This window comes from Chrysoperla carnea, chromosome X (genome assembly GCF_905475395.1).
Source record: "Chrysoperla carnea chromosome X, inChrCarn1.1, whole genome shotgun sequence".
NCBI classification, from domain to species: domain Eukaryota; kingdom Metazoa; phylum Arthropoda; class Insecta; order Neuroptera; family Chrysopidae; genus Chrysoperla; species Chrysoperla carnea.
The window spans coordinates 7,418,608-7,434,710 of record NC_058342.1 but is presented as its reverse complement, the minus strand read 5'-3'; the positions used below and the strand labels follow the sequence as shown (position 1 = coordinate 7,434,710).

At 28.5% G+C, this 16,103-nt stretch overlaps 1 protein-coding gene across 1 annotated transcript in view; it reads right to left on the bottom strand.

Annotated features, from left to right (window-relative positions):
- Positions 1–10,145, bottom strand: part of LOC123302840 — a 68,716-nt gene extending 58,571 nt beyond the window's left edge. The window contains exons 1-3 of the mRNA XM_044885930.1: positions 10,090–10,145; positions 6,394–6,658; positions 3,681–3,833 (exon numbers count right to left, since the gene is read on the bottom strand). Coding sequence (XP_044741865.1) covers positions 3,681–3,833; positions 6,394–6,649 — 409 coding nt within the window. The 5' untranslated portion in view covers positions 6,650–6,658; positions 10,090–10,145. The remainder of the gene's footprint in view (positions 1–3,680; positions 3,834–6,393; positions 6,659–10,089) is intronic.
- Positions 10,146–16,103: the final 5,958 nt, after the last annotated feature.

Below are 16,103 nucleotides of genomic sequence, written 5' to 3'. Positions count from 1 at the left end.
TACGCTATACAGTATACACTCTAGTATTTAGAAGCATAACGTCGTTAATAGAAAGCTAACATATCTATAATTTAATTGAGTTTAGAGTGGTGGTCGAATTGGTCATTTGAATTCCTTAAATTTTTTCATCATTATAGAAAAAATCCCTTGATCATTTGAGATATCGTAATTTGAAATTCTCTGATAATCTGATAAAAAATATAAGGTAAAATCAAAATCAGAACAAAAAAAAAAAAAAAAAAAGACACAAAATTTCAAACAGCTGTATCTCTGTGAAAAATAATCGAATATGGACTCGAAATACCTCATTTGAAACTTCTTCTTTCTACTTTTAGAATCCATGGCTTAAAAATGCTTATGCATCTCTTGCCACTTTGAACGGAGGGTTGAAAGAATGAGAAATGCTATCCCTAAATTTTATACAAAGTTTAGAAGCGTACCGAAATTAAAAAAATTATCTTGAAACAAATTTGTTAAGAACACTTTAAAACTTTGTATTTCTTTTGAAAATGAGCTATAAAAACCCACCGTACGAGCTGTTTGGACCAACATATTCGCTTTCCAAGCAAAATTGACCCGCCTGGATTTTAAATCTTGTTTTAAATCGCCTGGATGTATTTTTTTAAATAATAATCTCATTGAAATTTTTTTTTATCATTATAAAAATGAAACTTTGTTTTAAATGCCTGGCATATTGTTTTGTAAAAACTTTTATCACTCCCTCACTTTCGTCTTTAAAACAAGTCAAAAAACAAATCATTTCCATATTTGTAACATTTCCACGCTTAGTAAGTTGAATAAACATTTTAATAAAAATTTATTGCTGTCTAATTTGCTTGGAATGCGAATATCTTAGTCCAAAAACCTCGTACGGGAACTTTGTGTAGCTAATTTTCAATAAAAATAAATAAACTTTCGGCAGGGGCTGATAAATGTTTTTGAACAATAGATTCCAAAACTAGAAAGTACAAGGTTTCTAATGAGCATGATCAGATTTAAGATAACGCCTTTTTCATAAAATGGCGGTCAGGTGAAAAAACGCCTATGGAAAAATCGGTTTTTTGGCATGTTTTCAAAACGAAGAGTGGGAGAGTGATAAGAGTTCTTACAAATCAATATTAGGGCTTAAAAGAAGGCAGTTTATGATTTCGTACGATATGAGAAAAATTGCAATGATTATTTCAGAACGATTTTAAATCAGGAAGGGTCAATTTTGAAAGCGAATATCTCGGTTCAAAAAGCTCGTACGGCAATTTTTTATAGCTCATTTTCAAGAACAATAAACAAGCCCTCGAGTAGTCTTAACTTTGTCATAAACATTTTTTTTTTCGCTTCCAAACTAGATGATTTTTCTTAGAGATACAGCTGTTTGAAATTTAGATAAACTTGTGTGCAAAAATTTTATATAAAATTGTGTTACTTTAAATATTTGGTTTTATTTTTATATCCAAGATATCGTTAAATCCATACCCTGGCCTACAAAAAGTCTTCCCTGATATTTCTTGGTTTTTCAGGTCGATTGCTACCCCGGAAATCTAGGCATTAAAATATTTCGTTACGATCGGATCATTTTTGGAGAAAGTGTCTTTACTACTTTCCTTCTCTTTCTATTGTCAGATGGAAAGTTGGTATGAAAATAAGTACGATAAACCAAGAACTCGGAGCTACCTTCAAATTTGCAACACTAGCCTTTATAGTCATGAAGAAAATCATGACTATAAAGAAAATCCTGACAAATATAATTAACTTATGTTTTTTCATCCATTTAAAATTATTGAATAGAGTTAGTATGAAAATAACAACAATAAACAAAAACTATTTAACAATTCTATTCGACTGTTGTTTTGGTAAATTTTCAATTGTTTAGGAGCTATGGCCGTATAAATCATTAATTTGTTTATAACAAATTTCCCTTCACTCTAATCGATGAGCAAGTTTTTGTTTATTGTTGTTATTTTCATACTAACTCTATTCAATAATTTTAAATGGATGAAAAAAACATAAGTTAATTATATTTGTCATGATTTTCTTTATAGTCATGATTTTCTTCATGACTATAAAGGCTAGTGTTGCAAATTTGAAGGTAGCTCCGAGTTCTTGGTTTATCGTACTTATTTTCATACCAACTTTCAATCTGACAATAGAAAGAGAAGGAAAGTAGTAAAGACACTTTAGAATTTAACAATTCTATTCGACATCCCTATTATTTCTTTATAAATATCATCAAATCAGAGAATATCAAATCATTCAGCTTCATTGATTCTTTACTTTATGTTTCTTTAAATATTTTTTACATACTCTAGAAACAACCTTCAATCAAAATTTTAATTATTGTTGCTTGGTTTCCACAATTTTTTGTTCGATCACGAAGTATATTCCATAATTCAGAAATGAATTATTTAAAAAAAGGTCTCTTTGTTTCAATTTTTTATTTTCAGGTTCATCACAAAATAAAGTGATCAATCAAGTTTGTATGAAAATTGTAATTATTCTATTTGCATCATATTAGAAAACGTGTAATATTTAATTAACTTTGAAAAATTATCTAAAAAATTCAATTTTAACAAGTGAAAACAAACAATTGACTGAGTTAATTGTTGAAATACCATGCATAGTCAGTGTTGATTTCTTTATCACATTACACATACAAACATGTGACACATACATAACTGATAATCAAGTATAGTACATATTATAAAATTTCCGCCTAATTGGCGCCCTCACGGATAAACAGTGATTTTTACGAAAAAATGTTTCAAACAAAAGATGTTTAATTTTTGATAACGAACATTTTTTACATTTAAACTTTTGTTCTATCTATAACGGTTTACAAGATGGGTCTTACGGACCCAAGACCCAATTGACCTATGATGCTCATTTACGAACTTGACTTCACTTTTTACGTCCTGAGTACGCTGTAAAAATTTCAACTCGATATCTTTTTTCGTTTTTGAGTTATCGTGTCCACAGACGGACGGACGGACAACCGGAAATGGATTAATTAGGTGATTTTATGAACACCTATACCAATTTTTTTTTTGTAGCATCATTATTTTTAAGCGTTACAAACTTGGGACTAAACTTAATATACTATGTATATTTCATATATACATGGTATAAAACTTAATATACTATGTATATTTCATATTTACATGGTATAAAAATAACATACAACTTAATTATTATAATTGAATTTTATAAATAAGTTTTCAAAGTAAATTAAATGCTATAAGTTTTCTAATGCGATGCAAATAGAATAATGGGTAATCATTTTTATGCAAGAAAACAACCTTACTATTCAAGATAAGAACATTATTATATAAGATAATAACGAGATCTATTTTGTCGATTATACTAATTTATTTTTGTGTACATTCAGAGATGACATTAAATCCCATGCCATAAAAGTTATCATAGACTTTCGCTCCTGTTTTACCGATATATTCTCTGTTAGCAACAAGTAACATAAACGATAAGGTAATTACGATTAGCTAATTCATACTGATGATGAGTACTTTGTAGTCGAAATACGTATTTATATAAAATAAAAATTGATATAGTAAATTGGAACAAAAATCGAAATTATTACAAGTAAAAATATTTAAATCTTTTTTAACGTAATTTTAAATGTAATACAAAAAAATGATCAATATAAAAATATTTATGGTATAACAACTTACCACATTCTGATTGACCTAAACTAACACCGCTACGATTCATTTTCGATTGCTGAAGAGTAGCAACTGAATCCCAATTGGCGTATACTCTTACATAGCTAGTTGTGCGATTTTGGCGAGTATTTGATTTGGCTTCAATAGTTGCAATGTAATTTCCTATTTCAAATTAAGCATATTTTTAAATTTAATATTAAAAATTTTCTCTACGCCTTAATTTTGTTTATTTTATTTTAAGGAAAGTTTTATCAACTCTGATAAGCCCTTATCATAAAGTTTGTCTTGATTTTATACAGTGTGTGGCATTTTAGATGAAGACATCCTTATATTTTCTTTATTTTTAAGAATATCGATTTGAAATTTTGTCCAGTTATACAGGCTGATGGGTCACATTTTTTAAGATACTTAACCGAAATCAGAATTTTAAACTCAGCCTACAACAAATTTTCAAATACACTAGTAAAGTATATTTGACCAATGATCTTTGTGCAATCTCGTGTTTTGTAATCAGTGGTTTAGCAGAAATAGTAAGAAAGCTGGTAGACATTTTTGGATAGGTGTGATACCTATCCTATAATACGCTATTACAAAAATGCAGACCTGGCTGGAGGGTAGCGGTATCTTTAAAATATACTCTAGCCAGGTCTGCATTTTTGTTTTAGGATATTATGGGAGAGGTATCTACCCTAAAATGTCTACCAGGTCTCTGGCCAAAACGTCATTTGACAAATGGAATTAAATAATGATTTAATATTCAATAAAATGAGTAAAAAACGATCGAATCGAAAGTCTTGTGTTGTTAATTGTGAAAACAAACCCAATAATAGCATCGAAATCTAATTTTAGAATTTTTACCAGAGAAAAAAAGAGTTAATGGCAGTACGTAAGGGTAAGTAAAGTTAATTTTTACGTCTGTAATCATCATTAAGAAAATAAGAAAAACCACTGTTTACAAAATAAAATACGAGATGGCGTTATACTTTACTAGCGAATAGGCCCGATTCTAAATATTTTGTCTAGCATCAGAGATGGTTAGAGATATCAAAAAAAAACTATTGGAAAAAGTTGCTTAGAATATTTTTTATACCTTTATACCGATTTTCATGACAAAATTCGAATTTTCAATTTTTCAATATTTTATTCCTTACTGAAATTTATAACTAGTTGATTGAAATATTTGATTATATTATCAATTTGTCTAGTTTTTAAATTCCATAGCACATTAGTCATAATAGCTAATTTTTAAATTTTATAACTAGTATGTTATGGAATGCAAAATCTGGAAAAATTGAAAATTTAATATTTTCATGTATTCAAATCTTTCAAAAAATTGCGTTCGGTTAAGTACCCTGTATGACTGTGCAAAATTTCAAATCGGTATTCCTATAAATAACAAAGATATGAGGGTGTCTTCATCTTAAATGCGACACATTGTATATTACATATTAAATTAGAAAATTATTTTAAGTACGTGAAACCCAAAATAGTTAGGAGAGTAATATGAATCACTTTTTATCCCGAAAACATATCTCATTCTTACGTGATACTCATTTGATTTTGTAAAAGTAAACAGGTTTATGAATAATAACATTATTAATATTCACGATGCCAGAATGTTTGTTTGTCCTTTCAAGCCAAATCAAACTTCAGGTCGATGTGATTTTTTTTACACAGAGACCCGTACACGTTTTTTTAGACAGATCTCATGATTTTTAATCATAACCCTATGATCTGACAACACTTCTATCCCTCATTTTAGCGTATGTTTTATATTGTTGTTCGTGTGTGCATTCGCATGGCGAATTTGTCGATACACATCGAATACAGCTAGTATATATAACGAAATTTTAATGCTAAGAAAGGGTCTATCTAGCGATAGAACAAAGAACTATATGTGTTAGCTCTAATTATTTAACGAAAAATGCGTTTACAATATTGAATTTTGTTAATGAATTATATAAAACTTTATGATAATTATTTATATTTTAATTTAGGTCACTTAGTCTAGTCAATAAGCTAAAATTGGTGAAATATAGAGATAACGGTCGAAAAAACACTTTATAGAATTTATTTCCGTCGGAAATTTATATTTAAGTTAATTTTTCAACAAGTTGGACAATTGTTAATTAACAAAACACTCTCGAATTTTCGTCTTCATTGTAAACTAAAAAAAAAAAAGTTTAAATAACTGGCGTAAAATTTTTTCGTTTCTTGAAGCCTTTTTTATACATATATGCTTAACAAGATCACGTCAAAAAAGTTTAAAAAATCATTATAAACAAAGTTTTGAAGAAAATAAATTTTTCAAAAATTAAAAAATGCTGCGAATTGTCCAAAATATAAAATACAATAGTTTTTTATATTTTAAAATAAAGAGAATGAGGTATCAAGAAGTAGGGTACTTCTTTTCCACCCAATGGGCGTAAATTGAAAAAGCACAAGTTCGCATGGATATGACTTTGTTAAGTACATTCAGACAAACATTTTCCGTCAGCTCCCATAGAAATCTACTAACGAGGAGTCAATTCCTGGGCCAAATGCTTTATTTCCTTCAGTATCTGTTTATGATACTGTTTATAGAAAATAAATTTAGCATTTCTCTCTATAACCAGACGAAAAAGCGCGCAAACGATTGTTACTACACTTTTCGATTACACTTTAATAATCAATAACTTAAATAAATACACTCAAACCAATAGCATTAATAAATAAACTTTACCATTAATACAATGTATAATTTGTTTAACAGAATCGACAGTTGGGAATGAAAACGTTGGACATTGTATAAAAGTTGGGTTGTCTTCATCAAAATCACAGATATCTTCAATATTAACGTTGTTGACTTCGATGCAATGCGTTGAAGATGAGGCCACCAATAATTTATTAGGTAATGCTACACAACATGTTGACACAGAACGTTCGATTGAATTAACATTCTGTTTTTTAAACAAAGGTATTGATAATACTCGAACCATTATAATCACCTGAAATAGTTGAATCAACGAATTATTATATGTCAATCCTATGTAAGAAAATAAAAAGACGATATAAATTATTCAACTGAAACTTGTATCCTCAGAAGCGGATTATCCACAAGGCAAAGTACGCACGTGTCTACAGGCGCGTGGTTACAAAAAGGCGCGCGTTTGGAATTTTTTAAACAAAAATATAATACTATTTGAAAAAAACTATTTTAAAGTACACACTTTGTGACCATGGGAGATAGGTTCGAAATGTTATCAAAAACAAAAATCCAAAAAAGGTTGAACAAAATTTTATTTTTATTTTTTTTTTTATAAATGCATCCATCTACGTTCTTATATAACGCCGATAGCTCGAGTCGGAGAAATGCCTCGAATAATCAACGCGATTTTACAGATTCTACGAAATAAAGAATTAGAATCTAAAAACTTAAAAAAATATCTTTATTGATCCATCCGCTTCGCTGAGTCTGGTAATGTTACAAACAGTTTGCCAAAACAACAACCAGCCAGAAAGCCAGCCAACCGGGGACCGCAAGTCATAATGGCGAATGAAACATGCAAAAAAATTTTTGCAACGAATAGATACGTGGCTGATGTTTTGTCAGAATGTTAAAAACCGTTTGCTAAAACATCAGCCAGCCAACCGGGGACCGCAGGTATGAGTGTGAGAACTTGGGAATAAACATAGTATACCTTGATATATTTCATACACATGGTATAAAAAATGTTTGCCAAAACATCAGCCAGCAAACCGAGGACCGCAGGTCTAAGTGGAGACCCAAACATACAATAAATAATTGTTTTTGCAACGATCACGCACGTGTCAGAATGTTAAAATTGTTGTTAAAAACAGTTTGCCAAAACATCAGTCAGCATTTGTTGTTAGAGAAGAGAGCTTGAATCTTTATTTTCCGCTATAGAAAACTTTTGAATAATTTGGATAATTTAGGGATCATATATTTAGGGTTGCCACCTCAAAGTTCCGGGAAGTCGAATGATAGTGAAATTAATCGAATTATATCAACGAATTATAATACTGTTCGATATTTTTGATGTTTTGTGCTCTCAGTTTTTCTACAATAAAAATTTAAATAAATTTCCTTCAAGAAGTTTAAAATAAAAGATGCACAAAATTCTTGACTTTATCTGAATATGTAAAAAAATAATCAAAAAATATCTACTCCGGTCGCTAAACCAATTTTCATCTCGTTCCACGAGGACGACCTTCGATTTTTGGTTTATTTTTTTCTGCTGAATCTGAAAATCAAGTTGTTTTTTTTTTTTTTTTTGAAATATGATTTTTTTATTTTATTAATTTTAAAACGGATTAAATTATTCTCGAAAAAACCCATCCGAAAGATTTTTCAAAAATATAAATTAGAATGACAGAAAATAAAATATAAATTATTCAAAAATTTCGGGAGAAAACGGGAAAATAGCACTTTCTTAGACATTTTCGCTTATATCTCGGATTTTAATGAAAATAGGAAAATTTTACGGCATTTCACTTTCAAGATAAAGGTCTGAACATTTAATTTAAGTATCATGCAATACCCAAATATTGTTTAAAAGGAAGTTAATGTTCAAAATACCGAAATTTTACAAATTATATTTAGTCTGTTTAAACGTTTTTACGTGCAGTTAAAAATAAAATACCAATACTATGAATATGCCATTTTATTGTCCTATAAAACACAAATGTTTTCCAATTTAGTAGATATCTCTAACTTGATTTTTCCCGGAAATATGATCATTTGAAGTTAGATGTCGGTATTTGAATTAGTCGCATTTACTGTAGCAGACTAGGGGCCATTTATTAATTACGTTAAAAAATCTCTACATGCCCTTATCTTGGGAGGAGGGAGTAAAGCCCAGTCTTACGCAATATTTTGTAAGTCGAAATTAATATTAAAAATCTAGTTCCATTTCGGATAACGAATGATTTTTTTTTCCATTCTATAATAATACACTTCGATTTACGTCTTATTTTACAAAATAATTCTTGTTTAATAAAATTTTAAAATCTTAAAATTATTTTCTTCTTTAAATTATTTAGAAAATAAAAAATGATTATTTTGTTTTCAAGCAACAAAATCATTAAATTATGAAAAAAAATTTTATACGAGATAGATTCTTTCGTAAGAAGGAGAAGAGGGTTCGAGAAATCTTATATACCTTTATATGGGAGTAGGGAAGGGGGTCAAAAATCGCCAAAATTATCCTTTCGTAACTACTGAATTTAAACAAATGCAATACATTGTTGTGCATTTTTTGCAAGTGCAACAGGGCACCAGCTCAACAATCGCTGATATTAATACAGATAATTTTTCAGGCGGATGCATATTATTATCATTTTTTACCCATCCAAAATCTTTGGGATTAATACTATTTAACTCCACATTAGAAAAATTAGTTTGCCAATAGACAATGTAAATTTCCCTCAAAATACGCAGGTTTATAGACGCTGATGAAACACGGAATATTGTCTATGGAGCGTTTTACCGAATGACAATAAATTTGGTATCGTAATTCGTTAAATGTCTTGAATTCAGCATTGCCTTTTAAAACTTGAATAAGAAATTCCTCTTATCTTCTTAAATCGATTCGATAGAATCTTTCGAAAGAACTACAAAATTTATCGTATTAAATAACTTTTAATATTATTTCATGCTCTAATTCAAATAATTTATGTAAAAGATTACCTTGACCATAATTATTAAAGCATTTTTCTGGAAATGAACATTCATACACTTATTATAAACATGATGAAACTCGAATATAACTGGATTAGAGATAGTCTACTACAATACATGCGAACTTCAAATGAAACATATTTTCGGAAAAAATCAAGTCAGAGATGTCTATTGAAGTGGAAAATATTTGTCATTTATAGGAAAATAACATGACATATATTATATTATTGGTATTTTATTTTCAACTATACGTAAAGAACGTTTAAACAAATTACATATAATTTTTTCCGTAAAATTTCACGATTTCTAACCGATGTAACTGCCTTTTAAACAATTTTTGAGTTTTAAAAGAAACTTATATGTTTAGATCTTAAGCTTGAAAATGGGACGCCGTACAGTTTCCTTTATTTATTAGATCCCGAGATACAAGCGAAGATGCCTAACAAAGTTTTCCCGATTTTCTCCCGAAATTTTTGAATAAATTTTATTCTAATTAATATTTTTGAAAAATTTTTGACTTTCATAATCAAATCTTACATACATTTTCAATTTATTAGTTTAATAGGGTGTTTTGCCTGATACTACATTTTACATTAACTAAAAACATTTTATAAATAATGTGTAAAAACATCTGACATAATATAGTTGAAAAATTTGATCTAACAACAAATTATTTACAATTAAAGTAGATTGTGACAATTAATAATATACATGCAAGTGTATATTTTAAGACGATACCTTTTTTTTTTAACAGCAATATCAAAAACTGCTGTTTGTTAAATGAACATCACAAATAGCACAAATTTTAAGTATATCACATTTAAATATTGATTATTTTACTGAAATTTAAATAATATGCATGTTTATGTCATAATCTTAAATTAAGTTGACGTTTATCATAGATAATGAATGACAGTTTAGCATTGCAAGGAACAGTGGCTGCGTTCCAATATACACTACGAGCACTGTTCAGTGCTCTTACTGGAGAGAAATTCGTTCTGTTATAGACTACCAGTATATTATGGCAGAGATCTAAGGAATTAATGACGTCATAAATCAACACCATTTTTGTACTGCAAGCATTGGTGTTTTAGAGGTATGATACTCTTAGAGCTTTGGCCACGTGATCAAAATCGAACAGCGTCAGTTTTCTAATAGTTCATGTCAATTATTAAAATAAATTAATTATTCATCATAATTGGGTATTTGCATGAAATTAATTTTTCGAATTTTTTTACAAAATATGAAAAAAAAACCATAAGCGAGATGACAAAAAGTGAAATTAAAATTAAAATCGGCCAAGAAATACGGATGATACAATCATTTTAAAGACAGGTATTAAACAGAGAAGTCTGAAAAGAGCAATGACGTTAGTGTGTGTATTGCTACATATGGTATACCATAGGTAATCCATGTTAAATTCTGTTTTGCTAGAATGAGTAAAAACAAAACTTGATGGCTTTTATCTTGGTTATTTTTATAGTTATTCGAAAAAAAAAATTTAATTTCTCGACTGTTTATTACATGAATAAGTTTGTGTACAACCATGTTAAATGAAAGAATAACATTTTAATTAAATAAAAATTTATTTATTTTTATTAAAATTAACAAAAAATTTAATTTTTTTTAACTAAGCTTGAATATATTATAAATATTCATAAAATATTTAATTATAACAATATTCAAACAATAATTTTTTCGTTGAACAGGAAACTTCTTAATGAAAATTATTTTCGTTTGACGGTGTCAAAATACGGGATAACAGATACCTGACTATGTTCCGTTTTAACCAGTATAGCTGGTTAAAAAAGAACGGCTTACAGTAGTCCATCGGAAGGTCAGTGTATATCGGAACATATCCAGTGTCTCACAATGCGCACACATTAAAGCAAGCTACACTTATTTAGCCGCTCATTAAAACCTGATCCCATTCTTTCTTACTCCAATCGTTTGATGGTTAAGGCTATTGTCTTGCTACAATATTGTAAAAATTTGTTGTTTATAAGTAAGGTAGTTGTATACACATTTGTTAGGAAATTAAGTACATTAAAATTTAACGAACTGTGCCAGCTGATGCACACATACACATTATTCATATTCACATATACACAAAACTATTAAGGATGAATACCCAATATTAAATTTGAAGTCATTTTATTCAATTTAAAGTATGTTGAAGAATAAACTCCACTCTTTCGATTACATGGAAAAAAATAGTACTTTTCCGTGGGTTTAAGAGAAATAATCGAAATTGAAAGCGTCATTAACTCCGGGTTATTTTTGCCGGAAGTAGTTTAAATTAGAACAAAATTAAAAAATTTGATACGTAAAATTGAACTCAAGTAAAAAAAAAACTAATTTTTGAAAACTATGCACTTTTTAGAATTATTTTATGCAAAAAAAATTGGTCCTTACCGTGGTTTTTGCAGAAATATTTGAGTTCAATTTTGGGAAAGTCATACTTTTATGCCATTTAAATGTCATTATGACATTATTTTATGAAAATTTCAAGTCAAATTACATACTTGTTTTATGATAAATAATTAATTAAAGATACAATATTAATTATTTCATACTTATAATTACTTATAATTACTAAAAAAAATATTAGTATGTATGATTCTCTATAAAAATTAATTAAAAAATTAATTAGATGTACTACCCGAATTTGACATGGTATTCATCCTTAAACATTTTCCTACTTTACAACCCGACAACGTCGCATATGTCAGTATTTTTATATTCTCTTAAGTGTAAAATTGAAAACATGTCTAATGAATTACGATATAAAGGAAAATTTACTAAAAACAAAGTTTAAAATAAATATTTAAGATTTCTTGCCTCCACAAAAGATGCAAAAAATTGAAAATAAAACAAGTGAAAACAAACAATTACACTAGTATAATCGTCAAAATAGATCTCATTATTATCTTATTATATAATAAGGTTCTTATCTTGAATAGTAAGCTTATTGTCTTGCCTAAAAATAGTATTTATCCTATATGCATTAACATTAGAAAACTTATAATATTAAATATTATAAGTTTTCTAATGTCATGCAAATAGGATGAATACCATTTTCATACAAGCTCATATATATTTTTTAAATATTAAATTTTTATCTTTTATTTTGTGTGTTCAATTTTCAATAACTCAAATTATATAGTCTTTGCAGTCTCTGCTCAAATTATGTATAGAAATACATATAAAATTAAATATAATTTTATTTTGTGATGAACCTGAAAATAATAAATTGAAACAAAGAGACTCTTTTTAAATAATTTATTTCCGTATTATTCCGTACTTCGCGGTCGAAGAAAAAATCGTAGAAACCAACCAAGATTAATTAAAATTTTGATTGAAGGTTGTTTCTAGAGTGAATAAAAAATATTTAAATTATAAGAAACATAAAGAAAAGAAATAATGATTACTCTTAGTTAGAAAAAACCACGTAAAAAACTTCAATCATATAGATTAAAATAAAATGAAGATAAATGAAAACGAAACGTAAACATAGCAAAAAGAACGAAAAATATTAAAAATTGATATCTAGAAAAGAAATATTGATATGAAAATATCTAAAATTTTTAAATCATTTGACATAGTTTCCTAAATTTAAAAATAAAATACAATAACAACAATAATAACAATAACTGCCTTAAAGATCACTAAACCACTCACTTAAATTGAGTCACTAAAACACTCATTGAAGTTGAGTAACTAAAACCCTCACTAAAATTTAGAAGAATGAAAAACGACTCCAGGTCGATTTGATGATATTTAAAAATTGATGTTCGTCTAGTGGCATGTTGATATTGTTGATACATCAAACCAAAAAAATAATTTAGGTTAGTAACAGACTCTAAAAGACCTAGAATAGACTAAAAATATAGAAGTCTATTTTTAAGGGAAAGATTATATTCGCTATTTAATTTATAATCTTGTTACTTTCTTCAATAGCAAATGCATATTGGTCAAGAAAATTTAAATAAACAAGTACACGATCTAAAAAATTTGCATCTTTAGAACGGATGACTTTTAATAAAGATTTATTAGATGTCTGAATATAAAAATTTCGATTCGAATCAAAAGAATGAAATTTATTAATTTTAAAGTCTAACCAACAGCTTTTAAAAAAAATTTGCGATATCGTTGTTCATTAACCTTCATTATTCTTAATTAAAAGATAGTAGATAATAGTTTCCAAGTACCTTTAATATTTACTGCAAAACGTTACTAAGTCCTGTGGATTAACAATTAGTAATGATGTGCATGGGGCCGCAGTTCCGCATCAGCCACAGTGAACGGCAAATGTGGGTGACTTTTAATAACCTCATCTTCGTCTCGACGATTACCATCTTCAATATTATTATTTCTAGATTATTTGGATAAGAGCTCTAATATTAATTCTTACATAATTTCGTTTTGAAATATATATATATATATATATATATATATATATATATATATATATATATATATATATATATATATATATATATATATATATATATATATATCCCAGCGCCTCACTTATTTTGTCCATATTTTGGGGACAATATTTTCTATAGCGATCGTTCTCCTTCTTTATAACTTCCATGGTCAATGTTGTCAACTTAGTAGTTTTACCACTAAAACTAGTTGTTAGTTAGAAACCATGGACAGAGTTGCCAACTTTCAACTCTAAGGCCTACTAAACAGGCGATAGAAAACCACTAAAAAACAACTAGAGAGCAATAATATTGCCAGAAATGATATTGAAATATTAAATTATTTAAATTATTTTCCCACTAAAGGTAGAAAAATAGTAGAAAAAACCACTAGTTTTAGTGGTAAAATTACTAAGTTGACAACATTGACCATGTAAGTTATAAAGAAGGAGAACGATCGCTATAGAAAATATTTTCCCCAAAATATGGACAAAATAAGTGAGGCGCTGGGATTGCTAAGTTGTCTCATTAAAAGCGGGTTGTTGTGCGCTAATTTCGAATGATCTATCAACGTTTAATATACGTGTATATAATATCATTCAAAGGAAAAAAAAGCAAATAATGAAATTATTATTAATTATTATTATTATTTACTAATGAATAAATTATAAATTATCTATTCTACTTTATAAAATTATATATACTACTTTATAAACTTGAATGGTACTAACTTTATCTACTTGTACTCATAAACAGCTAACTTCGCAGATACTACTTACCGACGACAGCGCGGCTGGTGGCTAAAAAATGAATTATAAATTCTACAAGTTTTCAGGGACAGACGCGCTAATGCTTTAGCGTGTAGCGATCGTTCTCCTTCTCTCTAACCTCCATGTTAGAAACTTTAATATTTTCTAACTAAAATATTTCAGTATTAGCAACTAAAATTTTGTTTGCTTTTATTTATAAATTACTAGCTTGTTACACCATCTACCATCGTCAGTTTGAAATAAAAATCGCCTAAAACTTGCGCATTTATTATTCATCTGTTTACTGATATAGTCTCTGCACATGACTGATATTTCCATAGTCGCGATTAACAAATCTCGTGGCGCCCCCAAGTGGACTACTTCTGTAGAAACAGTAAGAGTGATTGTTTACAATTGATCTGACGTTTTGTTTACATTTTGGAAAAATGAATAAATTTAAACAAATCAAATATTGCTGTGTAAGTGATTGTCCAAAAACAAATTTGGATAGTGTATGCATTCACCTTTTTCCATCGGACGAAAATTTTAAGCAATCTTGGCTCTTTAATTTGAAAATTAAATAGTACAAGCCGAGCATGCGAGTATGCAGTGAGCCTTTCAAAAAAGAGGATTTTCACTTTATAGGTAAGAATAACTGTTATAAATGAACAAAAAATGGTTGATAACAACATCTACAATGGTACGATAAATTTTAAAATGAAAACACAGTGTTGAAACGACTGAAAGCCATTGCGATTCCAACTGTTAATTTTCCCTGTAATCTTTTACCGAGAAAAAACGGAATAAGCGCGAATCTAATGAAAAAGCTGAACGAGCTGCAAAAAGAACGAAAGTAATCGAAAAGTATGTGTGAAATTAAAATTCCAAAATTTTATTTAAAAAATTTCAATAGATTTTTCAACTTAGTTTCATAGCCGCCTCACATTATAATTATTTTTGTGAAGTTCTAAATTACGCAATGAACGCGTTATTCGATTTGGTATACCTTCGATTTATTAATTATTGTTTAAAATTTTACTTGTTCAAATAAAACAAAGTGGTGTAGGAACGTTTGCATTGATTTTCCGCCCCGGCCACACAAGAGCAAAAAGAAGCAATTTTTTTTCACATGAATCGTATGCGTTTCTGATGTATATTTTTTTAGACGCGCAAGAAGCTTGGATTTTTACATTTTCGTTCGCAAAACAAAATCCCACAGTGAAATATTTTGTCGGCGAAAAACAAGGCCTTTCTTTCATCGACAGGCCGCGCCGTCAAACGTTACAATGACAAAATGTCTTCAGAACTTATATTAAATTTTGAATACATTTACCAATTGTTTTTATAATTTTAACCACTGTTTGAATCACTTGCTTGTTTAAAAACATTTAAATGAGAATCACTCCTATCGGCCATATTGAAAGGCTGGAAGTGCCATCTATAGGTAAAGTTAATCGCAAATACACATACTATATGCTTGGCAAGTAACTCGAGTAGAGCCACATAGCGGCTTGCAGCGGTATTAGTAGGGTGACAGTCGTTGTATTGAAAACATTGGTTAATATAGTAAAGT